The following is a 27,156-nucleotide window of genomic DNA, read 5'->3' as shown; positions in this document are numbered from 1 at the left end:
CCCTCTGACTCGGCCCCTCAGCGTCCGGCGCCGAGCGGATAGGGGCGGAGTCAGGCGGGAGAGGGCAGGGGGCCCCTGGAGGAGGGGCGGGGCCGGAGGAGGGAGGGGGCACTCGGGGGCGGGGGCGGGGCGGGGCGCCCCGGCCCCGCCCCTCCGGGGGTCGCCACCTCCCGCCGGGTCCCGTGACGCCGGTAGGAGCGCGCGAGTCACGAGTGCCCGCGCGGCCGACCGCGGCGACATGGCTTCGGAGCGGGACGTGCGCGCCCGGCTGCGGCGCGCGGGCCAGGAACACCTGCTGCGCTTCTGCGCCGAGCTGGCTCCGGGGCCGCGCGCCGCGCTCCTGGCCGAGCTGGAGGCGCTGGAGCCCGAGGCGCTGCGCGAGCACTGCCAGCGCGCGGCTGCGGCCTGCGCGTGCCCCCCGGGCCCGGAGCCCGGCCTGGCCGCGCGCCTGCGGCCCCTGCCCCCTGAGCGCGTGGGCAGCGCGAGCCGGTGCGACCCTGAGACGCGGCGGCTCTGGGAGGAGGAAGGTAGGCGGGGCGGGGCGGGGGTCCCCGGTCGGGGTGGGCCTGGCCGGCGCAGGGGGCCTTGCCCAAAGTGGGGTGACAGGAGAGCTTGTACTTGGAGGGGTTTGGCGCGCCTCGTTCCTTTGTGGGGTCTCCGTTCACACGCCAGCTCGCGACTCAGGTGTAGGACTCCAAAAGCTGCGAAGGTGGCAGCCGCCCTCAGGCGGCTTCCCCCTCCAGCGAGTGCTTTGTGCAGGCGCACACCTGGATGGTCAGCTGCCCAGGCCACAAGCCTACTGACAGCAGGGAACCCCTTGCACATTTGTACACGCTCCGTTTCACAACCGCGCTGGCCCCGGGTGCACTCTTGGCTTCTTGGCCTTACGGGTGAGGCAGGTGCTCCTGGAGGGAAGCTGCCCAGGGCCCCCACCAGACTGCTCTGACCAGTCTGACCTGGTGTTCCCTCTGAAGGACCCAGGCTGGGAATAAGCCCTGGAGGACATCGTCAGGACCTCTGATGGGTCTGGACAAGGTCAGATTTGGATGGGGCCCTGGCCCACATGAGGTCGGAATGTTGTTTGGAGATCTCTGTTCTGTGGCTCTCAGAAGTTTTAGAGTCCTGGGCGCACGTCTGGCTTGCTCTGAAGTGAGGGGGTGGTTATATGGCAGGTCCCAGGGGTCCCCTCACGGCACCCTCTGCCCCCAGGTTTCCACCAGATCGCCCTGAGCAAGGTGGCTGTGCTGCTGCTGGCTGGTGGGCAGGGCACGCGCCTAGGCGTGACCTACCCCAAGGGCATGTATCAGGTGGGACTGCCCAGCCAGAAGAGCCTGTACCAGCTGCAGGCAGAACGGATTCGGCGGGTGGAGCAGCTGGCCAGCGAGCGCAGCGGGACCCAGTGCGCCATACCCTGGTGTGCCTTTCCCTCCTCACCCTGTCCCCAGAATGATCCCCTGCCCACGCAGCATCAGCCCTGCCCCACACCAAGACTCGAGTCCCAGCCCCCAGCCCCAGCCCGGACTCCGAGGCCAGCCCCTATCGCAGCCCTGGATCCCCGAGCGGCCGGGCCCTTCCAAGGGCCTGCTCAGCCCTGCCTCTCCTCGCAGGTACATCATGACGAGTGAGTTCACGCTGGAGCCCACCGCCAGGTTCTTCAAGGAGCATGACTTCTTCCACCTGGACCCCAACAACGTGATCATGTTTGAGCAGCGCATGCTGCCTGCTGTGACCTTTGATGGCAGGGCCATCCTGGAGAAGAAAGACAAGGTTGCCATGGCCCCAGGTATGCCCCGCCCCTGAGTCAGGGAAGCGCTGCCTGGTCTAGAACAAGGAGCTAATCGGAGGTCAGGAGGGCTGCACGCGGCCAGAACGTTATGCTAGAAGGCTGTGTGGTCCTGGGCGACTGGCCTCCTCTCTCTGGGCCTTGATTCCCGTGTGTCGCATGACACAGCCATAGGGCTACTTGGATAGTGACACAGAGCTGCCCCAGGTACAAGGTCCAGCCCCAGGGGCCTCTCCTGCCTCCAGCAGGCTCTGGACTGGATGGCTGAAGCCCCGGGGACTGGTCCCTTTCTCCCTTGGCAGATGGCAACGGAGGGCTGTACCGCGCACTGTCAGACCACCAGATTCTAGAGGACATGGAGCGTCGGGGAGTGGAGTTTGTGCACGTGTACTGTGTGGACAACATTCTCGTGCGGCTGGCTGACCCTGTCTTCGTCGGCTTTTGCGTGCTGCGCGGCGCGGACTGTGGGGCCAAGGTGAGCCTCCCCGCCCACTGCCCGGCTGCCTGCCTCGCCCCGCCCCCGGCCCCGCCCCCGGCCCCAGCCAGCCTTTCCTGTCTCTGCCTCGGCTGCAGGTGGTGGAAAAGGCGTCCCCGGAGGAGCCGGTGGGGGTGGTGTGCCAGGTGGACGGAGTCCCTCAGGTGGTGGAGTACAGCGAGATCAGCCCCGAGACCGCACGGCTTCGCGGGCCCGATGGGAGCCTCCTCTATCACCTGGGCAACATCTGCAACCACTTTTTCACTCGAGGCTTCCTCCGGGCTGTCGTCAGGTGGGCTCAGCAGGTGGCCAAGGGTGCTGGCCAGGGAGGCTGGCCTGAGCCCAGCGGGGCTGCGGTCAGGGGCCAGCCTGGGTTGGGGTGCATTTAAGTCCGCCAACGCCACCAGACCTCTAGCAGCTGCTATAAGGCAATGGGGCCCGGTTGGCCTGCTCTTCCTCCCCACACCGTGGCTGTGGCCTCAGGCCCCACCTCTGCCCTGCGACTTGCCAGCTGCCATTTCACCTGGGCGGGGATGTGGCCAGTGGTACCAGTCTCTCTCTCGGGCTGGGGAGCGTAAGATGATGCCTGTGTCCTTCTGGAGACAGGGCTCAGCTCCCGGGGCTCCTGTGCCCTGCGGTGTCCGTCTGTCGGCCCATCCTGCCTGGCCAGGTGTGCAGAGAGGTGGGGAGGGCGCTCCCAGGGGTGTCCCGTCTGAACCGTGTCTTTCCTTCTTTTGTTCTCCTGTCTCCCCCCCCCCCCCCAAGTGAGTTTGAGCCCTTGCTGAAGCCACACGTGGCTGTGAAGAAGGTCCCGTACGTGGATGAGGAGGGAAATCTGGTAAAGCCGCTAAAACCAAATGGGATAAAGCTGGAGAAGTTTGTGTTTGATGTGTTCCCGTTCGCTAAGTTAGTGGCAAAAGTCGTTTATCTTTTTCTTTCTCTCTTCTCCTTGTTTTGGTGGTGGGTTCTGAGACCTAGTTGGGCTGGGAAGTGGAGGCTTGTGGGGGACAGTGGGGATGCACCTTTGCAGTGGGGTCTAGGGGCTGTAGGCGGGCTCCAGAAGGGGGCAGGAGAAGGGGGATCACACTACCCCTGCAGTGTGAGCATGGTGACATCTGGAGCAGTTGGAGTCTTGGGGGCTGTGCTTTGGGGGCCACCCCTGCCACTCCTGAGCCTTCCGTCTGCTCCTGGCCGGGGTTAGGAGGCTGTTCCCGGGCCGGTGGCTGGGGGACTCCCAGGGGACTTGGCCCTCAATCTGGGGCCTCAGGGTCTGTGGGTTTGGCAGGTGGGAATGGGGTGGGGGGGGGGAAATCAGGCAGCCCCAGGGATCTCAGAAACAAAGACACACGCAGTGACTGTGGGGCCTCCTGCGTGGAACAGACCACCATTTAGTCCTCGTGAGCCCGGTGCAGGCTTTGCCTGCCCAGGACCAGGGCCTCTGGGTCAGGACGTCTGGTCACCAGCTGTCGTCCGCACAGGAACTTCGTGGCCTTCGAAGTGTCTCGGGAGGAGGAGTTTTCTCCTCTGAAGAATGCTGCCTCGGCTGCTAGCGACAACCCCACCACGACTCGGTGCGCCCTGCTCCTACAGCATTACCGCTGGGCCCTGCAGGCAGGGGCCCACTTTCTGGACGCGTGTGGGGTGCGGCTCCCTGAGCTGCCCAGGTGAGTGTGCCCGTCAGCATGCTCCTCAAAGGACAAGGGTGTCAGGGTCCAGCTCCCCACCCCAGGCCCTTGCCGGCTCCACTGCTGTCTGAGCTGCGCTGGGAGCTTGGGCTCCAGCACCACGCTGAGTATGGGTGGCCACGCACCCGGGCCGGCCATACAGTGACTGCCTGCAGCTTTGAGCCCAACTCCTGAAGGTCTGCTCAGGGGCTTGGGGAAGGTGGGTGGCTGCCAGCCTTCCTGACTCATCTGTGAGCCCTGAAACCAAGACCTAGGCATGACGTATAGAAAAACAGCAACGCAGGTCACGTTTCGGGACTGGAAAAGGAAACGACAGAGCCACCGCCTAAATCGTGCTGCCCAGGGGGACCTGTGCGGGGTACCTGCAGGGCTGAGGGGTGTCTTCCAGCCCAGATCAGAGCTGATCACTCAAGTCCGGGGCAGTTTGCCGAGGGCTCCGGGGGTGCCGTGGGAGGGAGCGGTGCTGAGCAAAGATCTTTGGGAGCTGGGCCGGGCAAGGCCAGCCCCAGGGCACACACCCTGGAGCAGGTGCTGACGCATGGGCTCCCACAGTTTGCCCAGCAGCGGAGAGCCTCCTGCCATCTGTGAGATCTCGCCTTTGGTATCATACTCTGGAGAGGTGAGGGTTGACTGGCTCATTCAGGTCTTTTCTGGGGTAGGGATGCATGATCGGGAGGAGGGCTGGGGAGTGGTGGATGCTGGGGCGGAAAGTCACAGCTCTGCCTCACGTTACCGATGAGACAAATAGTTTTTCAAATACAGAGGGTCCTCCTCTAGGATGTAGGGTGGGTGAGGCAGCAGGAGGCCCCAAGGACCGGGAGAGGCCAGGAGGGTATCAGGTGAGGCCAGAGGCTAGGGTTCCAGCCAGGCTTTGTGGGAGCCTTGCAAGGAAGGAATGCTGGCGCCGCCCCTTTGAGAAGATCTGGGCTCAAGAGGGCCTGGGTCTGCAAGTGGCATCCGACCCTTAGTGCTGGGAGCGAGTCTGGCCCTACCCCACATGGGCTCAAGGCAGAATATGGACCCCAACTGGGGACAGAGGTTAACGTGTGGACATAATGACATCCTTGTTTCCAGGCTCTGGAGGCGTATCTGCAAGGCCGGGAGTTCCCATCCCCGCTGATCCTGGATGAGAACCGGGCCAGGGCTCTGCAGCCCTGACTTGCTCTCTGGCCTGCCAACCCCGGGGTCCGGAGGGGTGGCGCCGCTCCCGTCATCATTCCCGGGGACACAAGTGACCAAACAGGGCTCTTTGGCCGTGCTCCTGGCTGTGAGGTCTGGGCGAGAGGCAGAGGTGCGGCGTCCTCGGGGAGGGCAGCAGGCCTGCCTCTGTAAGGGAGCGGAGGCGTACGTGAGGACAGCGGCACCTCGAGCCCTACGCGCAGATCCGCCCGGCGGGGAGCACTGGCCACTCCAGCTTTTCTGCAGACCCACGGACGGACGAGGCGAGAGGAGGGGACGGTGTCCGTCCCCCCCAGGGTGACCTACCAAAGGTGCTGCTCCCTCCCTCTCTTGCAGCTGACTAAGTACCTGGCATGGCGGGGGGGGGGGTCACGGCCTAGCCCTCCAGCCCCCCAGTGCCCACCACCTACCCCCACCCACCCCCCACGCACAGCCTGCACCCCTAAAACTGAATTCTCTCAATCTCCCTTGGAGGCCTTGGCTCCTCGGCCAGGGCCACGGTTGGTTCAGGCTGCTGAATTTTAGGTCTTTTCCCCAACAACCAGTGGGACCAACTCCAGTGGCCGCACGTGGTGGCTAATTGGTCTGAAATATAAGCAGGCGGGGAGCACCGTCCCCAACCAGCTTGCCAGTAGCTTCTGACAGATCTTGGTGCTCACGGACCTCCCGCGCTCTCTGGAGGGAGACACAGACTCCACGTACGGGGCCACGGTCCCCACGCTGCACCCCTGCGGCCCCACCGAGGCTGGGGAAGACCCGCTGGCCCCGGCCCCTAGCCCTGCTGCTCCGGGCCCCGGTGCCTGCTGCTCTCCCCTCCGGAAAGCAGCACGGGGCACCTCCCCGCCCGCTGACGCGAAGGGCGGCGTGGAATGCAGCCTGCCGCTCCGCCAGGCCGCCTGCTCCCACGCCCTCACGCTGCGGCGACACCCCCACGGAAGCCGGTTTCCCCAGGGCAAGGATGTCACCAGGGCGGTGGGTTCAGAGCCCGCTGACTCCTCCAGTGGCTTGTAGTGGACTAGCGGAGGGTGGACGTGTGTCCCCGGTGTGTCCCCGCACCCGGACCTGGGCGTGGCGGCGGGGTCGGGGCCAGGCCCAAAGCCCAGAGGAGGACTCTGCTCCCACCCGCGCTGTGCCAGCCCTTCGCAGACCTCAGAACCGAACCGCGTGCCTTCCGACGCTTCTCCCAGCTGCTCCGCTGGCAAGCAGAGGGCCCGGGACAGAGGAGGGCCAGCCAAGGCGGGGGCCCAGGTCCGGGGTCCTGCCCACAGCTGCTGCTCCTCACTGCCACAGCCCAACGACCGGGCAGCCTCTTTCCTACACCAGCTGGGGAAGCTACTGAAACGGCCTGTTTTTAAAGACCCCGTTTATTGTAAAAGAATTACAGCCGCGCGTAAAGTTTCAAACACGGCCCAGAGATCGGGGGCACAAGAGCCTTCGGAAAGGCTTTTCCACAGGATTGAAGCACGTCCCCAAACCAGGAACACGGGTGGAGCCCTAGGTCACTGCTCACAGGTGCGCGCTGCTGTGCACACTGCACTCAAGAGGCAGGACGGGCCCCTCAGCACAAAACTGTCCCTCCCCAGACCACCGATAAGGAAGCCACGGACTTCTGAGAGGCTGCCAAACTCTTTGATTTCCCGCAGAACGTGGCGGATTCCCAATAAACGCAAGATGCCGTGATTGATCCCTGGCCTGGCGAGCGCAGTTTCTGACCGGCACGGGTGCTGGGAACGGCAACCAGGGGTTCCCAGCTCCGTGCATCCAAGAGAGCAAGAGTCCACACGCTGAGCCCGCACCTGCTCTGGGCGGCCCAGGAGTCCCCTCGAGCTCCCACCCAGCTCTTCGCCAGGGTCTCAGGGAGGCCAGGGACCACCTAGTGAGTCTGACACCCTGGGGCGGAGGGAGAACCACCCCACCCCGGCTAGGTCTCCCAGGGGTGGGCTCCCGCGCCCTCAGCTGGAGAGCCCGGTGATCCACCCTCCAGATACCACCTTCTCCCTGCTGTCGGCATGTGCAGGGACGGACGCACGAGGGCACCGCTGGCACTACCGGCAGAGCCCTGTGTGGGGAAAAGACCCGCAGGGGCATCGGGGATGACCCCCGCTAGGGAAGGGGGGGGGCGGAGAGCAGGAGGCGCTTTCTGGGGCAGCTTCAGACAAGCCAGGGAGGCGCACACGCCGGGGAGCCCGCCACACACCCCTAAGTGCGGCGGCCGGGACTGCGGGAGGCGGCGGGCTCACCCGAGGGGGCCGGCAAGGAGCGGGGACGGCCCTCGGCGCTGCGGGGCTCGCTCCGCCCTGCCGCGTGTCTACTGAGGGGAAACGCGCGCACAACTCGCCGCGGCGGTCGTCCGCGCGCCCCCAAGCCCATCGGCTCCAAAGAGCGGACACCGACAGCCGCCCCGCCTCGACTCGGGCTCGCACCGGACCCGCTGTCCTCTCGCTGAGCTGCGGCCCCCACTAGCTCTGGGCCGGGAAGTCCGCCCGGGGCCGGGAGTCGAGCCCCGGAGCGGGGGCGCGGGGCGCCGGACGTCCTGCCAACACCACGGAGCCGGCCGGTCCCGGGGACGCGGCGCTCAGCCGAGTCCCAGGCTCTGCGCCGGCGGGCTGCGCGCAGGCGCGGGCGGGCAAGCGCCTCACGGCGCAGGTGCGGCCGTGCGCCGACGCGGCGGGACGTAAACACGCACGCAGAGGGCCACGAGGGCGGGCGCAGGCGCGGTGGGGAATAGGAGGGCGCGGCGCAGGCGCATTGGCCGCGCGCGCGATGGGCGGGGTGTGGACGGCGCTGCGATGGCTGCCCGCGGGTGTCGGACCAGCGAAGCCCCCGGCGCCTCTCAGAGCCCGGCCTCCTGACGCCGCCAGTGGGCGGGGTCGCCCGGGCCGCCGCCACCGCTGTCATGTATCCGCCGCCGCCGCCGGCGCCACATCGGGACTTCATCTCGGTGACGCTGAGCCTTGGCCAGAGCTACGACGGCAGCAAAAGCTGGCGGCGGCGCTCGTGCTGGAGGGTGAGGGTCGGCGCCGGGCCGGGGTCCCGCGGCCCGCCCGCCGTCCCCTGCCTGGAGCGCGGGCGCTCGTCCGGGCCCGGGGAGCGGCGGTCGCCGGCCGCAGGCCGTCTTTACAGCCCGCGCTCGGCGGGGCGGGGTCGGGGAGGGGGGAAGCTGTAGGCTGCCCCTCGGTGCGGTGGGTCAGGAGCCCCGCGGTCTCGGGCTGCAGGGCATCGACACCCCCACGTCGGGGCAGATGCGGGGTCCCGCCGGCTGCCTGAGACGGAACACGCGCGTCGCGCGAGCCTCTCCCCGCTGCCCCTGCGATAGGACACGTATGGCTTCTGCGTCTGTTGTTTATTTCCGTTCCCCTATACCGTCTGGAATATCCCCGCGGCTCGTCAGTCTCTGCCGCCGGGGCGCTTCCCCCGGTTCAGAAACCGGACCTTGGGAGTTACCCACTGTCCTCCCTGAATTTGCAGCGGTCGCACGGGTCCCAGCTGTGTTGTTTTCCGTCCCGTAGAAATGGAAGCAGCTGTCGAGACTACAGCGCAACGTGATCCTTTTCTTCCTCACGTTTCTCGTGCTCTGCGGGCTCCTGTCCTACATCAGCGTGGCTGACCAGTGGAGAGGTACCGGCTGCGCGTGTGCCTCATCCCCATGCGTGTGCGTCACCCACTGCGGGTGGCTGGGCAGAAGCGGTCTGGCCGTGCGCCTTAAGCGCCTGGAGCGTCTGCGAATTGGCGAGAAGCGCAGACGAAAAGGAGCGGAGAGTGTCTTTCGCCACCCTGCTAGAACGTGGCTCGAGTCAATGTGATGTTGCCCGCCCGCTTCCTGGGTGTCCGGTGTAAGGGCCGGCCTCTCCGTTCTCTGTGCCTCACGGAGACGTTCGGGTCCTGAGGTCGCGTGCCCCGTCCAGACACGCTCCCTGAACTTCCTCACACGTGTTACCGTGTGTTCCGAGCGGCCCGGGCAGTCTGGGTGAGGGCGTAGGGAACCCCTGTGGGGGAGGAAAGCTCAGGAGCTGCTGCGGGCGGCTGGAGACAGCTGCACATAGGCCGGGGTCTGCGCTTCCTGGAAGGGAAGCCGCTGAGGGGAGGTCCGTGTGGGCTGGGCTGCAGGACAGAAGCTGCCAAGTGCTTTGAGGAAGGTTTGGTTACCCTTGGCCGTTCTTGAGTTGGTTTAAAGGACCTTCCCCAGGTCTCACGGTGTCCTCTCGTGGTGAGGAGCGCCCGCCTAGACGCGTTCCTCCACGCGCTCGCTCGGGCTCTCCTTGGGGCTGTGCGGCACGTTTGGGATAAAACCTGTTCTCTCGTTTAGCCGTGGATGGCAGGTCAGCAGAAGAGCGGAAGGCGAGACCAGCAGATCCGCCCGTCTTGCCGGCTCCTCAGAAGGCAGATGCTAATCCAGAAAACTCGCCGGGGCTTTTACCCCAGGTGTGTTCAGTGAACTACACGTGGGGTTGCGACCGGGGTCGGTCGGTCCCACGGGCGTTTCAGAACCGCGCGTGATGTTCCACACGGACGGGGGAAGCAGTTCTTTCCCTTGTTGTTTGTCTGATGTTCGCGCCCTGCGCCCCTTATTCTGAGCCAGTAGGATGACGCTTGGGGCAAGGAGGAGGAATGTTCTTTCCTCCCTTCCCCTTGGATACCTGCTGGGGAGCGAAACAGACCCGCCCCTTGTCTGGAGGAGCGGCAGGCCGGCGGGAGCAGGCCGGTGGGTGGCCCGTGGTGTCCATCCCGGGAGGAAAATGGCAGTCGCCTCCAGGGATGAGGCTGGGGACGGGACGCTGGACGGCGGTGTGAGACTGGGCCGCCGCTGGTCCTGGGTGGAGTCGGGAGAGCAGGGCTCGAGTCCAGTGACGTTGCCCGAGGCAGGGGGAGCTGGGCTTGTTCAGGGAGCTGCAGTTTCAGAGGGCGTGGGCGTGGGCGGGGAAGGGGGCTGGGGTCGGGCCCCACGGGGAGCGGCCAGGAGGCCTCTCTGCAAACCGTCTTACTCGGAGGCTGTGTGTCAAACGGCTCCCGTCCTCCCTCGTGGAGCCGACACGCACGTCTCTCGCTCCTCTTGGCCGCTCTCGTGCACCTGGGCTCTCGTGACGGCGATGGGAGCAGAGCCCGCCTGCACGGTTGCCCGCCGAAAGACACGCTTCCGTTGCTCGGGAGGCCCGTGATCCCGTCTGGGGTGGCGGCCGGGGTCGGTGTGCACGGCTCCCCGGGTCCGGGCCTCGGGGCGCGGGGCCCCTTGTGGCGGGGCCGCTGGGACCTTTTCTGCTGCTCGGACTGCGGCACTTGTGCCCCAGGCCTGGGTCAGCCCCGGTGCTTTGTGTGCGGCCAGATCCCATCCTCTTGGCCGCGGGGGTCCCGGCTCCGTGGCACTGGCGTCTTTCCAACGAGGACCCCTTCACGGGTCCTGTGGGTACTGAGCGGCAGAGATGTGTTCGATCCCCGAGTCGGCCTCCTTGCTGTGTCCTGCGGAGGAGGGGCCTCCTCCTGCCCTCTGCTGACGACGGGCTACGCCTGGGCCCCTGCGCTCCGTCCCTGGACCCGGTGCCCTGGCCACCCGGTTCTGAGCACAAAGGGTGGGAGTCCTGGGGCACAGGCCCGGGACAGTGTTCTTTGCGCCTCCATCCACGGGGACGTGGCCCTGACCCTTTATTGCTACCTTTAGGGCCTGTGACGGCCCGGAACCCTCCCGGGCCAGGATGCCAACCCACTGCCCAGGGCCGCGCCGGCCCGTTGGCACAGTCTCCGTCCCGGTTGGTCAGGGCCCGGAGATCGTGAGAAAGGATCTTCTGGCCAAATCTGCGTGTTGCCGTGGGAGCGGGAAGGCATCTCCTCCGGGGGCCGTGCGCCACCAGCCATTCCACGCGGCCCGTGGGGTTGGGTCTGATAGGGAGAGCATCCCAGGTGGAAACGGAGTGGCAGCTCCTGGGCCGTTGAACTGTTTTCACGAGTGGCTCTTGTTTCGATCTAGAAGCCTCAGAGGCATTTCCGACGGGGACCGCCCAACCTGCAGATTAGAGCCCCCGACAAAGACTCCAAGGACCGGAGGCAGGATGACACGAGGCGGAGGGACGAGGTGGTGGGCGACGCTCGTCAGGAAGAGAGCACGCAGAGGACGGTGGTCAGGTACAGGGAGCGTCAGAGACGAGGCAGCACGGGTCGCTGGATGCGCAGAGGCCGGTCCGTTTGACGTTTCCTGAAAAACGAAGGGGTAGGATCGGCGCGCTGTCTGAAGCGGCTTCTCCTCCCAGAGCAGACAGTGGAGAGAGCGGGACCCCGGTGGGGGCGGGGCCCTGCCTTCTCCGCGTCGTGCCGCATGGAGCGGAGGGCCGCCACGGGCCCAGCCAGGCTGTGACCGCGGGCGTTTGCATCTCTGCCCTCAAGCCGGCTGACTCCTCTTCCTCCTCTCCCTGAAGCTGGAGGGGTGCGGTGATCGAGCCGGAGCAGGGCACCGAACCCCCTTCGAGAAAGGCAGAGGGCCCCCCCACCAAGCCTTCCTCACAGGCCGCCGGGATTCAGAACCAACCAGGTAAGGCCCCGCCTGCGCCCCGTCGGGCCTCGCCCGGACATGGTGACGGAGAGGGCGCGTGGACACCCAGCTGGGCACCCGGGCGGGCCCCAGCTCTCTGTAGAGCCTTGGGGAGGGCACGGGGCTCCACGGCGGCCCGCGGTCCCAGGCCCGTCGCGGCAGCCACAGGCCGCCTGTGCGGGAACTGCCCGCGTCCGTGCCAGCGCGGGGCCTGGGGAGAGTGGAGACACGGCCCCGGCTCGGTGGGGTCCTGGGGTCCTGCGTTCTGGCACCGGTAGTGGAGGGCCCTCGGGGCACTGGCGCTTTGTACGCTCCGTGCGGCCTGTCTGCTTTGGTTCTCGTGGCGGCCTTTGAGGTCATCGGTCTGTCGTAGGCCCGTTCCACGGACGGGAGAGCCGAGGTTAGGCCGGCAGCGGCCACGGCCATTTGCCTCCCGGAGCGGGGGCTCGCGCCGGGTCAGCTGAGCCTGGGGCCCAGGCTGTGACCCTCCAGTCCTGTCGCTGTTGCCACTGAGGGGAGGAGGAGGAGGAAGGAGCCCGGAGCCGGGACGGGCGGCCCGGGCGTGTGGGGGGAGGCAGAGCGGTCGCGGGGCTCTGAGGACCGATGTCAAAGCCGCAGATGCCAACACGACTGGGCCTCAGGCCGCACCGAGAGGACACGTGCCGCGAAGCCGCCGACGCCCACGTTTCTGTCCGCCTGGGGGCCCTGTCACTCGTGCCTGGTCCTCCGACGTGTGGAGGGGAGAAACCTTCTCGGTCGGCGTCGAGGCCACCCTGGAAGGGCCCCAGGGCGGCCTTGGGTGTGTCTGCCACACGCTGTTCCCTCCCCGAAAACACCCAGAGCTGCTGAGGCACGCACGACGTGGGCACCTGTGAGATGAGGCGCTCTCGTGGAGGTCACCGGAGCCCGCCCGCCACGTCTGATGCTCCCCCGGCCGGATTGCACAGCGCGGCTGCCGTGGCGGAGCGGCAGGCACCGGTCTGCTGCCTCAAACACCTCCGCCCGCTGCGCGTTCCCCGCAGCTCCAGAGGGTCGTGCCCGCCGGGCGTCTGGTGGAGGCGGACGGGCGCAGGCCAGGCGGATGAGAGGCCGAGCCGTCGCGTGTGGACCCTGGAGGCCTCGCCACCTTGGCAGCCGCGTCCAGCCGTGCGGCTCCGAGCCCGGCGGCGCCGCGCCCCGACCTTCGGGGTCGTCCGCTGCCGCCCTGCGGCCCCGGACGGTGTCCCCCCACCCCACTGAGCGCCCCGCGGCTTGGGGCTGCAGAGGGGCGGTGTCTGAACCCTGGGCGGTTCCGGTCCCCACGACCCGCCGTCTTCCTCCCAGCCTCCCCGAACGAGCGTCAGAGGGCCGTGATAGACGCCTTCCGCCACGCGTGGACCGGCTACCGCAAGTTCGCCTGGGGCCACGACGAGCTGAAACCCGTGTCCAGGTCCTTCAGCGAGTGGTTTGGCCTGGGACTTACGCTGATTGACGCCCTGGACACCATGTGGATTTTGGGTCTGAAAAAAGGTACCTGCTCGTCCCCGAGCACGCGGCCAAGTTCCCCCGGTGGAACGCCTGGGCGCGCGAGGGAGCGAGCCGTGCCCTGGAGGGTGTAGACGCCACTGTTTCCGTCTGAGGAGCTCTCCCTTCCCCTGGGTGGCAGGCAGTCGCTTTGTCCCTTGATGGCAGGCGTCCCGGGGACGCTCAGGGCAGTCGCCCCCTCGGCTCCCGGCCGAAGGCCTGGGCTGGCGTCCGGGGGCAGTTCCAGCCCGTGCTCCCGTCCTAGCCGGAAAGGGGCTCCCTGGTGGGAGGCGGCACGTGATCCGATAAGGCCATCGGCGTCCCGGGTCTCTCCATCACACTCTTCTCAGGCCACGTGGACGGGGTGTGGTTGAGGCTACGGGTCTTTGGGTACTTCCGAATCGGTCTCTCGGAGTCCGTTTCCGGTGTTCCGTAGAGGCCAGAGGCTCCCCCTGAGTTACTCACGTGGCCCTTTGTGCCGTGGCCGTTACCCGTCAGCGTTGGTGCTCACGACGGCACGCTGGCTGCCCGTCCTCCGGGTGCAGGGGGCTCCGCGGTGTGTCCCCTTGCCGTGAGAAGTGATGGCGAGGCCCCTCGGGAGAGAGAGACACGAGGACACACGTGGCCCCAGAGCCAGCGAGCGGTCACGGGGGCGCCGGGACCTGTAACCTACTGCCGCTCCCACCCCGTCTCCCGTCGCAGAGTTTGAAGAAGCCCGCAAGTGGGTGTCTAAGAAGCTCCGGTTTCAGAAAGACGTGGACGTCAACCTGTTCGAGAGCACGATCCGGATCCTGGGCGGCCTTCTGAGCGCCTACCACCTGTCCGGGGACGACCTCTTCCTGAGGAAGGCCGTGAGTGTCCGGGCGCCGGCGGAGGTTCCGCGGCTCGAGGGGCCCCCGGGGGGTGGGGGCGGGGGTCTGTTCCGGGACTCCCGTCTCCCCGGTCGTCTGGGTCTCGCTCCCGCGCACGTGCGTGGGAAGGTCCCCGTCACCGTCGCGACCCGTGGGGAAGTGCTCTCGGGGCTCCTCGGTCTCGCCGCTGTTGAGCGCCGAGGCCACGTGAAGCCAGTGAGGTCCCGTGTCCACTTACGGGGGTGAGCACGGGTGGCGGGGTGGCGGGGGTGGGGCGGGAGGGTGGGCGTCGTGGAACGGAGCCGAGGCTGCCGTGTGACGGGAAACCTCGGTCCTCGTCGTGTCGCGTCATCAGGAAGACTTTGGGAATCGGCTGCTGCCTGCGTTCCAGACGCCCTCCAGGATCCCATACTCGGACGTGAACATCGGCACCGGAGCCGCCCACCCGCCCCGCTGGACCTCGGACAGCACGGTGGCCGAGGTCACGAGCATTCAGCTGGAGTTCCGAGAGCTCTCCCGCCTCACGGGGAGTAAGAAGTTTCAGGTACGGGGGGCCGGCCTGCCGGCCGGAGGCGTCACACCAAGCGGAGGCGTGCGTGGACTTGACCCCGGGCCGCGGGACCACCGTCCTGTGTGCTTTCCGGTCCCTCGTTCCTCGCCTTTCCTCAGCTGCGCGGGCGGGAAGGGCGTCGACCGGGGGCTGAGTCCGAGCGCGGGCCCGTGTCCTTGGGGTCCCAACTGCCCCCTGCCTCGTGCTGTGGTGGCCCCCGGGGGTGGTCCGTGGCGGGAGCGAGGCAGGGGCCCACGGTCGTGGGTTTCGGCCTCGCTAGCCCGTCGCTGACGGTCCTCGTGGACCTCGCTCCTGACCCTCGCCCCGACCCCGTTGGCCGGGGTCCCTCTCCTCGTGGGTGAGTCTCCAGCACGCGGCGGACCCTCTGGACTTGGCGCTCTGCCTCGTCACTCTTCCTGAAAAACCTGAGCTGCGATTTGAACGTCAGGAAGTTTTGCCTCTTGGCTTGAACATCGCGCCACAGTCCCACGTGGGCAGCGGCTGCCACCGTCTGATTCCAGAACCAGGTCCTCGCCTCAGGAAGTAGGCCAGCGCACCCTAGCGCTCCCACCCGGGCCCCCTGCCTCGGTGGCCGCAAATCCACTGGTCGTGCGTGGCTTTCTCTGTTTGGAATGCTCGGCGTGAGTGAGGTCCTACGTACGGCGTGGGCCGTCTGTGGCCGGTTCTGTCGCCACGCGTGACGTCTTCGTCCGCGCTGGAAGCGTCCGGGAGAAGCGCACCCGTGTCGTAGCACGTGTCCGAAGCATCCCTTTTCGTGGCCCGGCGGTCTGCCATCGTGCGGTCGGACCACGTGCCGTCCGGGCTCTCGTGCGTTGAGGAGCAGCTGGGTTGTTTCCCACGCGGGGGTGGTAAGAGCGGCGCTCCCGGGAGAAGGTTCCAGGCGCACGCGGGGCTCTGGCTTTTCCGCGGCAGCCCGCGCTTGTCCTCCGGTCTTTCTCGGTAGCCTTCGCGGTGGGCACGTGAGGGTGCCTCCTCTGGGCCGTGGATTTTGTCCTGATGACGTGTGGCGTTTTCCAAACGCCCACAGGCCCCGTGTTCATCTCCCGGGTGGAGGTGGGCGTCCGGGTGCCTGTCTGCTTGTCGGCGGATTAGCGGCTTTCCTGTCGTTGGCTCGTGCTCCGGAAGCTCAGCGTCTCTCCGTTTGCTCTGAGACGCCGGCCGGGCGCCGTTGCGATGCCGGATCCCTGTAGCTGCTGGAGACCCAAGGGAAATTGAAGCCGCCCCTGCCTCAGAGGACTTTGTAAAAGGGGGCGGGCGTCCGTGGCGGGTGGAGGCCAGGAAGTCACTCCCCAGGCAGGGTCCCGAGCGCCGTGAGCAAACGCGCACAGGGCCATGGAGCACAGATGCGTGGCGCTACCCGGGAGGAGCTGAGGTTGGTTGGGTCTCGAAGGATGAACAGGATCGGCGGGCGGGTGTGCCGCGACCGCGGGCCCGGAAGCAGACGCGCCTGCCTTCCCTCCAGCGAGCGGGAGCAGACGGCCATGCCTGGGCAGGAGGTCCCGGGGACCGCGGCTGTGGCCTTCAGACACGGTCCCCTGCCAGGAAGAGGAGCTCAGCCCCGTGTTCGGGGCCCTCGGCATCTGCCCGCTCATCGAGGCAGCCGCGTGTGAGGGTGGGGACCTGGTTGCCGCGTGGCCGGGGCCACCCTCAGGAGCCCTTGCCCGGTGCAGCCGGGCAGGGGAGCGCCGTGGGCCGGGACACCGGCCTCTTCCGTCCTCGTCCTCTTCCGTCCTCCGCTGGGAACGGGCCCGCCTGTCACGGAGGAGGGGTGAGCCGACGAGGCCCGCCTTCCTCGGCTGGCCCGAGGTCCGGCAGCCCCGTCCCCCTGGCTCACCCGCACTCTCCCCTTGTGTGTGTGTGTGTGTGTGTCCCAGGAGGCCGCGGAGGAGGTGACGAGGCGTGTGCACTCCCTGTCGGGGAAGAAGGACGGGCTGGTGCCCATGTTCATCAACACGCACAGCGGCCTCTTCACTCACATGGGAGTGTTCACTCTGGGCGCCAGGGCCGACAGCTACTACGAGTACCTGTTGAAGCAGTGGATCCAGGGCGGAAAGAAGGAGACGCAGTGAGGCCTGTTTCTGCTGCCTCGGGGACGGGGTCCCCGAGGCTCCCCTTGTCCCGAGTTCTCGGTCGGGAGGCAGCGGCCGTGCCGGACCCGGACTCGGCCCCTCCGCGGGGGATGTGTCTCTTCCCGGCACGGCCTTCGTGCCAGAGAGGACGCCTGGCTGGTCACGGAGGTCCCCGGCCCCTCTGCGCCAGGCAGGGCCTGGGGTCTGGGCCCGGCCGAGGGGCCCCCGGCTCACCGGCCGAGCTCTCGTCCTCGGGGTTGTGGAGGCGGCTCCGCTTGTCCGCTCCCCAGCAGAAGGTGGCCGGGGGCCCCTGGGCCTCCCCGCGCTGCCGGGTTGACGCTTCAGACGTGCGCTTTCCCAGACGGCAGTGCCTCGGGGAGCCTCGTCGTGCGGTCGGGAAAACACAGGTCACTCTAGCGAAGGGACTGGAAATCCTTGAAGTCTCACGCCAGGGGGTGACCACGACCCAGGACCGCTGGGGGTGGGCAGCTCCAGGAGGCCGACCGCTACGGGCAGAGATCAGGGCATCACGCCTGGGGAGCCGGAGTTCCCCACGCCTGAACGTGGGGACGTTGAGAGAACCCTGGTGGGCACGTGGGGTCCCGGGTGGTCCACGGGGGCCGGCTGAGAGGGACGACCCTGTTCGGGGGAGCGGCGGGCACAGCCCCGTGTGTGCCCCAGGCCGCCGACTGCCACGAGCCTGCATCTCCAGGCTGGCGTGGTGCCACCTGGTGCCACCAGGCCTCTAGGCCGCCAGCGTGGGGATGGCAGCTCGTGGCCACGTGCCCGCTCCTGGGTAACCGGGCAGGGGGTCGGGCCGCGCACCCACCTGGCCTGAGCCCACGGGGCCTGCCGGTTCACAGGTTACTGGAAGACTACCTCGAAGCCGTCGAGGGAATCAAAAGGCACCTGCTGCGCAGGTCTGAGCCCAGGAAGCTCACCTTTGTGGGGGAGCTGGCCCACGGCCGCTTCAGCGCCAAGATGGTGAGCACGGTCGTGATGCAGGTGGGGCGTAGGGGGCGGCACCCACCCGTTTTTCTGGGCCCCCGATGGCTTCGCGAGTCTGGACGTTGGAGAGATGGCTCAGATTCTGGTCGTGGGGCGTGAGCCCTCACAGGTCGACGATGGACCGCGCGGCGGTGTGCGGCAAGGGGGGCTGGGGTCTGTGATGGGTCCCTGGCCCCTCCCCCGGGGTGCCGCTCCCGTCCCCCGGGGACCCTGTGCCTTCCCCAGGACCCCCCCCAAGAGTCCACTCCCTCCCCCCTCCCCTCCCCTCTCCTCTCCCCTCCCCTCTCTCCTCCCCCCCTCCCCTCTCTCCTCCCCCCTCCCCTCCTCCGTCCCCCCCTCCCCTCCCCTCCTTCCTCCCCCCTGCCCCCTCCCCTCCCATCCCCTCCCCCCTCCCCTCCCCTCCCCCCTCCCCCCTCCCCTCCCCTCCCCCCTCCCCTCCCCCCCTCCCCCCTCCCCCCTCCCCCCTCCCCCCTCCCGTCTCCCCTCCCCTCCCTGCCCCCTGCCCTCTGCCCTCTGCCTTGGGTCTAGTTACTTGTCCCCTGCCCCTGGTACTCCATCAGTGTTTGTGGGGTCAGGGCCAGACCCGGGTCAGCATCCACTCCCCTGGCAGGCGGGTGTCGTCCACCACCCTCCCCCCTGCCCATGTGGAGCTCCAGGGGCCGGGCCCGTAGTGGAGTCGCTTTCCACGTTCCTGCCCTTGTGGGCCCTGAGGAGTCCCCGTTCAGGCCCGTCGACCCCTGGGGATGCGGAGGGCCTGAGGGAGCGCTGGACCCTGCACCCGGTGTGGCCCCCGCCCGTGCCCCACGTGGCCACCGACTCACAGTGGTGAGGAAACCGCTCTGGTTTCAGGACCACCTGGTGTGCTTCCTGCCAGGGACGCTGGCTCTGGGCGCCCACCACGGCCTGCCCGCCGACCACATGGAGCTGGCCCGGGCGCTCATGGACACCTGCTACCAGATGAACCGCCAGATGGAGACGGGGCTGAGCCCCGAAATCGTGCACTTCAACCTGTACCCCCAGAGCGACCGCAAGGACGTGCAGGTCAAGGTGAGCCGGGCTGGGGTCTGGCGTGGGGGCGCCCTGCGGGCTCGGCCTAGCTCCTCCCGTGTCCCCCCACCCCAGCCGGCCGAGCTCAGCCCGTGTTGTGTCCCCCATCCCTCCCTCCCCCCTCCCCCCTCCCCCGCCCAGCCGGCCGACAGGCACAACTTGCTGCGGCCCGAGACGGTGGAGAGTCTGTTCTACCTGCACCGCCTCACGGGAGAGCGCAAGTACCAGGACTGGGGCTGGGAGATCCTGCAGAGCTTCAACAAGTACACGCGGGTGAGCGCCTGCCCTGCCCAGCCCTGAGTCCCTCTCCCCTAGCCGGGGCAGCCAGAGGGGGCCGGGGGCGGGGGTGGTGCAGGCTCGCCGCGGCCTCGGGAGTTCGGCGCCACGTGCCCCGGGGTCTCGGGGACCAGGCTCTGTGGCCCCGTGTGCACAGGGCGACTCTCCTCCCGGATCCTCCGTGTGGCCCCGGGCAGCCCTTTCCCACCCCAGACGGCGCCGTGACCGTGGCCCCGACACCCGTCTCGCGGTCTGGGCCGGGGCTCGGAGGTCACGCCGTGTCCGGGGCCCGCCACCCACCCCGGCAGAGCGCGAGCGCCAAAACCCGACCCGCGTATGCCCTGTGGCGGCCGGGCAGTGGGTGGGTCCCGGCCGCCTCAGGTGCTCGGGGGCCTTCGGGAGGCCGCCTCCGGGTTCCGGAGCACGGGCTGCACGTCGGGTCACGTGAGGGCGGCTGGCGTCTCTGAGGGGGGCCGTCTGGAGGAGCTGCGGCTGAGCTCCCGGGGGGCCGGTCCCCCGGCGGACCTTGGGGTCGTCTGCCTCAGACCCGGCCCTTGGCCACGGGTGCCGCCGCGGTGAGGCGCAGGGGCCCCGGCCGGGGGCCCTGCGGCCGCCGGCGCCCCCGAGGGCTGAGCCCGGCGTGGGGAGCTGGCTGGGCCTGCAGCCGTGGTGACGCCGCGGTCTCCGCTCTCGTGCAGGTCCCCTCGGGTGGCTATTCTTCCATCAGCAACGTCCAGGATCCCCTCAATCCCCAGCCCCGGGACAAGATGGAGAGCTTCTTTCTGGGGGAGACGCTCAAGTACCTGTACCTGCTCTTCTCCGACGACCCGGCCCTGCTCAGCCTGGACGCCTACGTGTTCAACACTGAGGCTCACCCCTTGCCCATCTGGGCCCCGCCTAGGGTGGGGTGACCCCCCCCGTGGGCACTGCCCGGGGGCCTCACACGTCTTGCGTCTGTGGGTACCTGTCCTCGGAACCCTGGCCTTGGGTAGGTTCGCTCTCTCGACCTTGGCCGCGGCGTGTCCCCTCGGCCGACTGTCCGTGCTCCAGGGTCAGGCTGATGACATTCCCCAGGGGGTTACCGAGCCTGACATCTCAGGGCCTCAGAGGTGGTCAGGGCAGCTGGGCGCCCGGTGCTTTGCCGCTGGCTTTGCACTTCTGGCTTGTGGTTCTCATGACGCCGGACGGCGTCGTGAGGTCAGCGCCGTGAATCCCCGAGGCCCCACCTGCTGGGGACCTTCCTGCTTGAATCACGACTTACATTCCTGATCCCCAAACGTCTTCTGTGTGGCCCCAGTGTCTCTGCTTGTCCCCTGGGGCCGCTCTGGGTCTCCTGGACCCACACATGTTCTGAGATGAGCTGAAGGGACAGCCCGACATGCGGTTCAGCCCGGGGTCTCAGAGTCTGTGAATGTGCCCTGACCCGGGAGTCCTGGGGGGGGCACTTGTGACCTCCTGCGAATCCGGGCACCTGGCCGGCTGTGGTGTTTACATGTTGGACTCAGGGATCCTCCCCCGGCCCTGCAGGGGTGGGGAGGGGCGGGTGGACAAGTTCATCCTGCTCCTGGACCACCCGACAGAACGGACTTTCCAGGCAGCATAAACGTGGATTTGCCCTGACTGGTGTCTCCCGTGTCTGTGATGGAGCCTGTGTTCCTTGAGCCGTGGGTGGGGCATGCGTCACACTCCCACTGTCACCATCCAGGCTGGAGAGCTGGGAGGAGGCGGTGTGGACACGGAGTCCAGGTTCCCGTGGGAGCTGATGCCCTGCACCTGCTCCTCCTCCAGCACCTGCCGCTTCCCTCCTTGAGCATGGACTCAGGGCGCTTTTCCAGAAACAACCCCCAGCTTCTGCTTGGGATCCTGCCTCCTGGAACCAGGTGGCCCCGTGGGACAGGCCCAGCTCCTCTCTATGTGATACTCTTTCCGGAAGGTCCTCTTTGCCTGAAAAGCTTGAGTCTCTCTGCGTTTGCAGAGACCAACGCTCCCAGTGCTGGGCAGGACCTCAGTTCTCAGACACTCTATACTCCTGTCGCTCCAGCAGCCCTGGGGGCTGGTGGCCGCTCTTGGGGCTGCCTTCTGCTCTTGGCCCCTAGTCCCATGTGTTTTGTGCCTGGAACAGGGTCCCGGGCCTGTCTCAGAAGTGGGGTCTGTACCCCCTCATGGCTGTCGGCTGCCCCTCTGCACCCAGGGGCCTGGTTGGCAGCTGCCCAGCCAGGGGTGCAGCCGCGGTAGCGGTCGTGGGTAGAGCTTTGCCGCCCCCCCCTCTCCAGTGGGCCCCAGCGCCCACCCCTTGCCCTGAGACCACACACAGGTTGAGGGCTTTGTTTTATTAAACACGAGGCTGGTTTGAGAGGTGTGGCAGTGTGCCCGGTCTGTCACCCCATGAGGACTACAGACACCATGCTTTGCGCTGTGCTGTGCACAACCAGGCCACCAGATGCTTCTTTGGCCCGTCCCTTGGCCTTAGCCCCTCACCCCCAGCGCCCTGAGCTGCTCCCCAGCGGGCCTGTCCGGTCCCAAGTCTGGGAGCGCTCCTCAGCCCCCCCGAGTCCCCCACGCTCGGCCAGCTGCAGCCTCTGTTCTCTTCTGGCTGCGGCCACCCACTCGCCGATGAGCCTGGCCTCGAGCCTGCGAGCCTCCCGGACAGACGTGGGGTCTCGTGGATGAGACGCTCTAAGGAGAAGGCATGGGGCCTCAGCCGGGCAGCAGGCCCGAGCCTCGCCTCACCCCACCTCAGCCCACACCCGGCCACGGCCTGGGGCCCCACGTCGCTCCCCTGCCGGGGCGGGACTGCACCTGAGGTCTAGGTGGTGGGCTCCTCCCCGGATGGTGACAGCGAGGACAGAGGTGCTGAGGTTTCTCTGTATCTGTGTCCGTCAAAGGACATTCCGTCGGCTACTCGCCGTGCTCTGGGCCACGGCCGACCCCACCTCTGCCCGCCCGGTGCCACCTGCTCCAGGGCCTCGTGTCCCAGCCCGTGGGGCACAGCCGAGGCCATGACTTAAAGACACTACGTGGCCTTGAGCGGCCTCATTGAAAGGGAAGGACGGAGATGAACGAGCCAGATGTCAGTTCACACAAAGAAGTCAGGGAAAAAAGCAAAGGAGAGGAGGGGATAAAGCGGGAACAAGAGCGAAGGCGGCACAGAACCCACAGAACCACGTGTGCAGCCTGGCGAGGGCAGAGCCGGTTCTTGAGCGGAGTCTGGGGAACCCAGGGAGACTCACCCCGCCCCCTGCCCAGGGGTCCAGGTCACCGTTGGAGAAGATGATGTTGCTGGCAGCTTTGAGGTCTGAAAGCACAGATGTGGGGGTGGAGAGCAGGCCCAGCCCCCCAGGTCTGAGCCACGGAGATCAGGGGAGTGGGGGGGGGGTCAGCACAGAGGGAAGGATGCCACCATCTCGAGCCTCACCTCCCGCCCCGAAGCTGATGCGCAGCCAGTCCCTCCGGGGCCACACGCCCCACGTGTCCAGGCAGTACTGCTGGCGGAGGCCCTCCGTGAACGGCAGGTCGGGGAAGAGGTCGGTCACGTTGTTGCTGGAAAAGGTCAGGTTGATCTCGGTGCAGGCCTGTGGGACGCCACACACCGAGGTCGGCCCGGCGGGGCGGGCGACCTCACCCCGCACCCCCAGGCGGCACCCCCGGACCTGGTAATCCCAGGCCTTGGCGTCAGGGCCCGAGCCGCAGCCTGTGGGGTCTGCGCAGGCCTGGTACTGTCGGTAGATGTCATAGCAGGGCTCCGTGCCCGAGGAGTTGTACACCAGCCCTGGTGAGAGGGGCGCTGGGGCCGGGGGCCTGCATGGCCACCCTGCCCCCTTGGTGGGGGACACGTGCCCGTGAGGCGTGGGGCTCCTGGGGGCGGGGCTCTCAGCTGCTGCTCTGGCTGCTGAGGGTGGCCAGGCGGTGGCCGGGCCGGAACTTGTCGGAGACCCCGTGGAGCAGAGCCTCCCCCACCGGCCCCCTCCGGGCTAGGGACTGCACGGGGGCAGCTGTGCTCCTGGCCTCCACGTGACCCTTGCCCCCCAAGCCACAACCCCCCCCCCCCCCCACGCTCAGCACCAGGCCCAGGGCCGAGGGGCAGACGCACCAGCCAGCGCTCGGAGCCCCTTGATCCTCTGGGTCTCGCTCAGGAGCCGGTCACAGCCAACCTAGGGGTGCCAACCAAAGACCCACACTCTGGGCCTGCAGCCCTCTCCCCAGCTCACCCTTCGTTGGTCCCAGGCCCCAGAGTGGCTTCAAGGCTCTCGGGCTGGCCACCACTGGCCACCCGGGGGCGGCCGGGCCCCTCTCTGTCCACAGATCCCAGCCAGAGTCTCCTTGCCTTGACCGGGTTGGCAGGAAGGTGCCCTATGAAGTCGGTGGGGTACGGGTAGTCCATCATGGCCAGCACCGTGAAGGCATTGCGGGCAAACCCGAAGAGCTGGGTCAGGTCCTTCTGGCCGGAGAGGGGCTGGCAGGTGCCGAACTCCTGGCTGACCGTGTCATAAGCTGCCAGAAGAAGGCGGGACGATGGCCTTCGGAGGCTGCTGTTGGGTGAGGATTGGGGGGAAGGAGGGAGGCGAGGGGCGGTCAGTGGGTTGTGGGGGGGACCGCTCACCTCCCTGTATGAACAAGTCCTTGATCTGCCGGAATGCGTCCCGCACGCCCTGGGCACACTTGGGACTCTGGCCTTCAAAGTCCTGGAGAAAGGAGGATCGTGGCAGCTGCCACCACAGCCTGGTCCGGCCCATGGGCCCCAGAACCTTCACTCACCGCCGAGACATCCCGGAAGAACTGGTAGGAGTCACCGAGGCCGGCCACAGCCACAACGGGTGCACTGGCTGCCAGCGCCCCAGCCACGAGGTGCGGGTACTTGATCCTCATGTAGGCGCTGAGCATCCCCCCGTAGCTGGGCGGGGACACAGAGCGCCTGGGGCCACAGCCTCCCCAACACCCCTCTCCGCTCTCCCTTGTTGGAGCCCACGGTGGCCCCAGGAGGACCTGAGACTTCCGTGTCTCCCAGAAATTCTGGCCCTGGGGCCGGCCACGTGTTTGTGCCTCAGGGAGAAATGAGACGGGCGAGAACCCACCTGCCACCGAACACGATGGCGGGGGTGTCCTGGGCCCCAAGGTCCCGCCGTAGCGCGTTGAGCAGCCTCGCGAAGTCGGCCAGGGCCTGTTCCACGGTCAGCAACTCCGTGTGCCCGCGCTGTGTGGACCGCTCTCCGAAAGGGAGCGACTTCCCGTAGTACCGCTGCAGGTGGCCGACGAGACACTGAGCCCGGGCCCCGCCCGCCTTCGCCCGCCCTCCCCTGCCACCAGTGCGGGTACCCACGTGCTCCGCGAAGATGACCAGGGCCCCCTGCTGTGCCGCCAGCTCCAGGATGAACCCCGAGTTGTTGGCGAAGGACCACACGTTGCCCTCATTGCCCGTGTAGAAGAATATGGGCCCCTCGCCCCTTTTCCAGAACTTCTCTGTCGGGTGGAGGCGGGAGGGGGCGGGTGAGGCACAGGGCGGGACCTCAGGGCCCCGGGACCCCCAGGGCCACCTCACCTGACACCAGGAACCGCTGGAGGAAGGTCTTGTTGCCGAACCTCTCGAAGTTGAAGTGGTCCAGAAGCTGCTCAAAGTAGCCCTCCTGGAAGTCACACTGGGGGACTCTGTGGGCTGGAGGGGCGCAGTGCTCAGCGCATGGGGACACTGGGCACGGCGGCGGGGGGCGCCCACAGGCCCGCACTCACCCCCAGCCTCCGGGCTGCACAGCCCCAGCGCCAGCAGCAGGGTCAGGGCCCAGGGAAGGGCCAGCTGGAGCTGGGTCCCCATCTCCGCTCTGCCGCGGGCTGCGGTCACATGACCGGCGTGCCACCCTCACGTGACAGCCCGGGCGGGGCTGGACTCTGGGCCCGACTTCCCCCGCCCCACCGGGCTAGTGATGCCTTTTCTCCGGGTCCTCCAGGTTCCTGCCACCCACCGTGTCGCCACGGAGACGGTCACCTTGGAGACACAGGAAGCGGGAGAGGGCTCCAGGGTGTGGTGTCAGGGCAGGGGATGTGCACCCAGCCACCTGTCCTCTAGGGGCCACTGCTGAGTCACGGGGAGGTGGGAGAGACCTGCCAGTGTCCCAGCTGCCCCCCCCCCCCCACCCAGCCGAGACACACCCAGGCCTCTCCCAGCCTCTGGGCCGCTGGGTGATGCCCTGGGCCACGTTGCGCCCCTAGTGAAGGCCCGCGGGGGAGGGCGGGCTCTTGAGGGCAGGGCTGCGAAGGCCACATGGGCTGACCCCTGAGGAGAAGTGGGGGAGCCTCGGGAAGATGGGGTGGTGGCAGCTAGGAGGGGGCTCACGCAGAAGGCAAGCAGCTCTGAGGAAGGGGCTTGTCCAAGCGACAGTGTGAAGCCTTGTGGCGGCAGCAGGGGCCTCGGAGCCCAGGCAGGAGCTCGGACGGTGCAGACACGCAGCTGCCGAGAGCCCAGGTCGGGAGGCGGTGGCCCCAGGCCCCTGCTGGGAGCTGGGACCCTGACCCCAGCCCCTCAGGCTATTCCCTCCACTGGCCCCTCAGTGCCAGGGGCTGTGGCAGGTACCCAGTACCCAGACACCAGGGGGGCCACCTCTCCCTTGGCATCCAGTCCTGGGCATGCGTGAGGGGCCAGATCAGCAGAGCCACCCCCTGCCCAAGGCCACAAAGGGAAGGTGAGTCACCTGTCCCCGTGCCAAGACTGTCCCTGGCCAGCACGACCCCAGTCTCTGCCCAGGTCCGGCCTGTCTAGCACTGGGACAGGCCAAGGCTGGGGTCCCGCGCTCTGGCTGCAGCCTGAGAACCCGGGGCCCCAAGCCAGGCTGATTGGGGAGCAGCCAGTTAGCTGCCCCACACACTGTCCCCGGGCTGTCACTGTGGCAACCAGCATGGTGACAATGACTGTTGATCATGCCATACCACCCCAGGGGTGTGGTCACCCCATGGTCACCGAATGCCACACCACAATCATTGCACAGTCCCTGTCCCCATCCCCACATCCCTGTGTCCCTGTCCCCGTGCCCCCATCCCCATGTCCTGTCCTTGTCCTGTGCCCCGCTCCTTGTGGTCCTGCGTTCCCACATCCCCATGTCCCTCTGTCCCTATACCCCTGTGTCCCCATCCCTGTGTCTCTGTCCCTCTTTCCCTGTGTCCCTCATGTCCCCGTGTCCCTAGCCCTATTTGCCCACCATTGTTTCCCTGTCCCCGTCCCTGTGGCCCCATCCCCTGTCCCCGCCCCTGGGTCCCTGGGACCCCATGTCCCCGTCCCTGTGTCTCCACGTCCCCGTGTCGTGTCCCTACTTGCCCATCATTGTGCCCCTGTCCCCGTCCCTGTGTCCCTATCCCGTGTCCCAGTCCCTGTGTCCCTGTGCCATGTCCCTCTCCCTGTGTCCCCCTGTCCCCATCCTGTGTCTATGCCCCCAAGCTCCCATGTCCCCGTCTCCCCGTGTCCCTGTTCCTGTGTCCCGGGACCCGCACCCAGGGCTGCCTGTCCTGCGTTGAGTAGAGAGCTGCCCTCGCAGGGTCTCCATGGCCTCTGCAGGGTAGAAGCCAGGACAGGACAGAAGGGCTCACGGCTCCTTCCCCCTGGATGGCAGCCTCTCCCCAGGCAGGCCCTCCTCTCGTCCTCCCCTCTCAGCTCGGCTGCCTGACCCTCCTACCCCGGCTGCAGACCCAGCATATCCTTCCCTCCAAACCCTCCAGGCAGCACCGGTAAGGCCCAGAAGGGGATTCCGATTCTGACTGTCCTGCCTCACCTGGTGGCCCGGAGCTTGCGGGTACGTCTGGGGGCCCAGAAGCCCTTCTTCCGACTCCCTGGGGAGGGGGGACAGTGGCTTTGGGGCCAAAGCTGGGTCTTGATTCCCGCCTCCACAGCCCATAGATCTGGGGAGACAGGCCCTGTCTCCCCCACCTGCTCTGCCCTTCAGCCCTCGAACCTGCAAGCAGCAGAGCAGCGGGTGTGGACGACAGGGAACCCCGCACAGGTGCCCGTGATCTGGGTCTGAGCGAGCTGCACGTGAGGTCGGGGCCACATTTGTGTGCACGCTCAGTTATACACGCTACACGCTGAGCCCCCTTTCGTGTCAGAAAGGTGCTTTTATCTGTTGTTGAGCATTACTTTTTTATTGTTCTGGACATTTAAAAAAACGTATTCTAGATATAAATTCCTTATCAGATACGTTGTTTGCAAATACTTT

At 67.4% G+C, this 27,156-nt stretch overlaps 3 protein-coding genes across 10 annotated transcripts; 2 read left to right on the top strand and 1 right to left on the bottom strand.

Annotated features, from left to right (window-relative positions):
- The first annotated feature begins 183 nt into the window (after positions 1–183).
- Positions 184–6,806, top strand: UAP1L1 (UDP-N-acetylglucosamine pyrophosphorylase 1 like 1). 2 transcript variants are annotated; one of them, XM_023243097.2, is made up of 9 exons: positions 185–527; positions 1,210–1,414; positions 1,608–1,783; positions 2,086–2,258; positions 2,357–2,550; positions 3,024–3,164; positions 3,737–3,922; positions 4,496–4,562; positions 5,018–6,806. In XM_023243097.2, the coding sequence occupies exons 1-9, from the start codon at positions 239–241 to the stop codon at positions 5,099–5,101; spliced, it is 1,515 nt and encodes a 504-aa protein (XP_023098865.2). In that variant the 5' UTR covers positions 185–238; the 3' UTR covers positions 5,102–6,806. The 2 variants fall into 2 exon arrangements, with proteins under 2 accessions (XP_044899249.1, XP_023098865.2); XM_045043314.1 differs by lacking the exon at positions 4,496–4,562 and having other exon boundaries at positions 184–527.
- A 1,071-nt stretch (positions 6,807–7,877) lies between these two features.
- On the top strand, positions 7,878–20,584 carry LOC111557571 (endoplasmic reticulum mannosyl-oligosaccharide 1,2-alpha-mannosidase-like). Of its 3 annotated transcripts, none has more exons than XM_045043306.1 (13): positions 7,878–8,129; positions 8,632–8,740; positions 9,429–9,544; positions 11,082–11,236; positions 11,527–11,639; positions 12,963–13,148; positions 13,845–13,993; positions 14,385–14,537; positions 16,439–16,629; positions 17,497–17,617; positions 18,491–18,688; positions 18,830–18,961; positions 19,663–20,584. In XM_045043306.1, the coding sequence occupies exons 1-13, from the start codon at positions 8,019–8,021 to the stop codon at positions 19,873–19,875; spliced, it is 1,947 nt and encodes a 648-aa protein (XP_044899241.1). In that variant the 5' UTR covers positions 7,878–8,018; the 3' UTR covers positions 19,876–20,584. The 3 variants fall into 3 exon arrangements, with proteins under 3 accessions (XP_044899241.1, XP_023098867.2, XP_044899242.1); XM_023243099.2 differs by having other exon boundaries at positions 7,879–8,129; positions 14,349–14,537; XM_045043307.1 differs by lacking the exon at positions 11,082–11,236 and having other exon boundaries at positions 8,096–8,129; positions 14,349–14,537.
- A 695-nt stretch (positions 20,585–21,279) lies between these two features.
- On the bottom strand, positions 21,280–25,041 carry DPP7 (dipeptidyl peptidase 7). 5 transcript variants are annotated; one of them, XM_045043312.1, is made up of 13 exons: positions 24,689–25,030; positions 24,501–24,614; positions 24,282–24,421; positions 24,037–24,200; positions 23,720–23,855; positions 23,565–23,646; positions 23,289–23,455; positions 23,055–23,115; positions 22,615–22,853; positions 22,380–22,536; positions 22,195–22,259; positions 21,764–21,834; positions 21,280–21,640 (listed from the first exon to the last, which is right to left on the bottom strand). In XM_045043312.1, the coding sequence occupies exons 1-13, from the start codon at positions 24,768–24,770 to the stop codon at positions 21,439–21,441; spliced, it is 1,680 nt and encodes a 559-aa protein (XP_044899247.1). In that variant the 5' UTR covers positions 24,771–25,030; the 3' UTR covers positions 21,280–21,438. The 5 variants fall into 5 exon arrangements, 4 of the variants coding, with proteins under 4 accessions (XP_044899247.1, XP_019672391.3, XP_006944370.4 ...); XM_019816832.3 differs by having other exon boundaries at positions 22,615–22,850; XM_006944308.5 differs by having other exon boundaries at positions 22,615–22,733; positions 24,689–25,024.
- Positions 25,042–27,156: the final 2,115 nt, after the last annotated feature.

Source organism: Felis catus, chromosome D4 (genome assembly GCF_018350175.1).
Source record: "Felis catus isolate Fca126 chromosome D4, F.catus_Fca126_mat1.0, whole genome shotgun sequence".
Classification (NCBI taxonomy): Eukaryota; Metazoa; Chordata; class Mammalia; order Carnivora; family Felidae; genus Felis; species Felis catus.
Note: the sequence above shows the minus strand (reverse complement) of the source record. Positions and strands in the feature narration are given on the sequence as shown.

Excerpts from the sequence above, each read along its gene's own strand:
- UAP1L1 (XM_023243097.2), top strand. The coding sequence starts at position 239 with ATGGCTTCGGAGCGGGACGTGCGCGCCCGGCTGCGGCGCGCGGGCCAG. Across the intron at positions 1,784-2,085 it reads CAAGGTTGCCATGGCCCCAG|ATGGCAACGGAGGGCTGTAC; the intron begins GTATGCCCCGCC and ends CTCCCTTGGCAG. Across the intron at positions 3,165-3,736 it reads GATGTGTTCCCGTTCGCTAA|GAACTTCGTGGCCTTCGAAG; the intron begins GTTAGTGGCAAA and ends TCGTCCGCACAG.
- LOC111557571 (XM_023243099.2), top strand. The coding sequence starts at position 8,019 with ATGTATCCGCCGCCGCCGCCGGCGCCACATCGGGACTTCATCTCGGTG. Across the intron at positions 8,741-9,428 it reads CGTGGCTGACCAGTGGAGAG|CCGTGGATGGCAGGTCAGCA; the intron begins GTACCGGCTGCG and ends TCTCTCGTTTAG. Across the intron at positions 13,994-14,348 it reads ACCTCTTCCTGAGGAAGGCC|GAAGACTTTGGGAATCGGCT; the intron begins GTGAGTGTCCGG and ends TCGCGTCATCAG.
- DPP7 (XM_045043312.1), bottom strand. The coding sequence starts at position 24,770 with ATGGGGACCCAGCTCCAGCTGGCCCTTCCCTGGGCCCTGACCCTGCTG. Across the intron at positions 23,456-23,564 it reads GGACTTGTTCATACAGGGAG|CTTATGACACGGTCAGCCAG; the intron begins GTGAGCGGTCCC and ends TTCTTCTGGCAG. Across the intron at positions 22,537-22,614 it reads CCAAGGCCTGGGATTACCAG|GCCTGCACCGAGATCAACCT; the intron begins GTCCGGGGGTGC and ends GGCGTCCCACAG.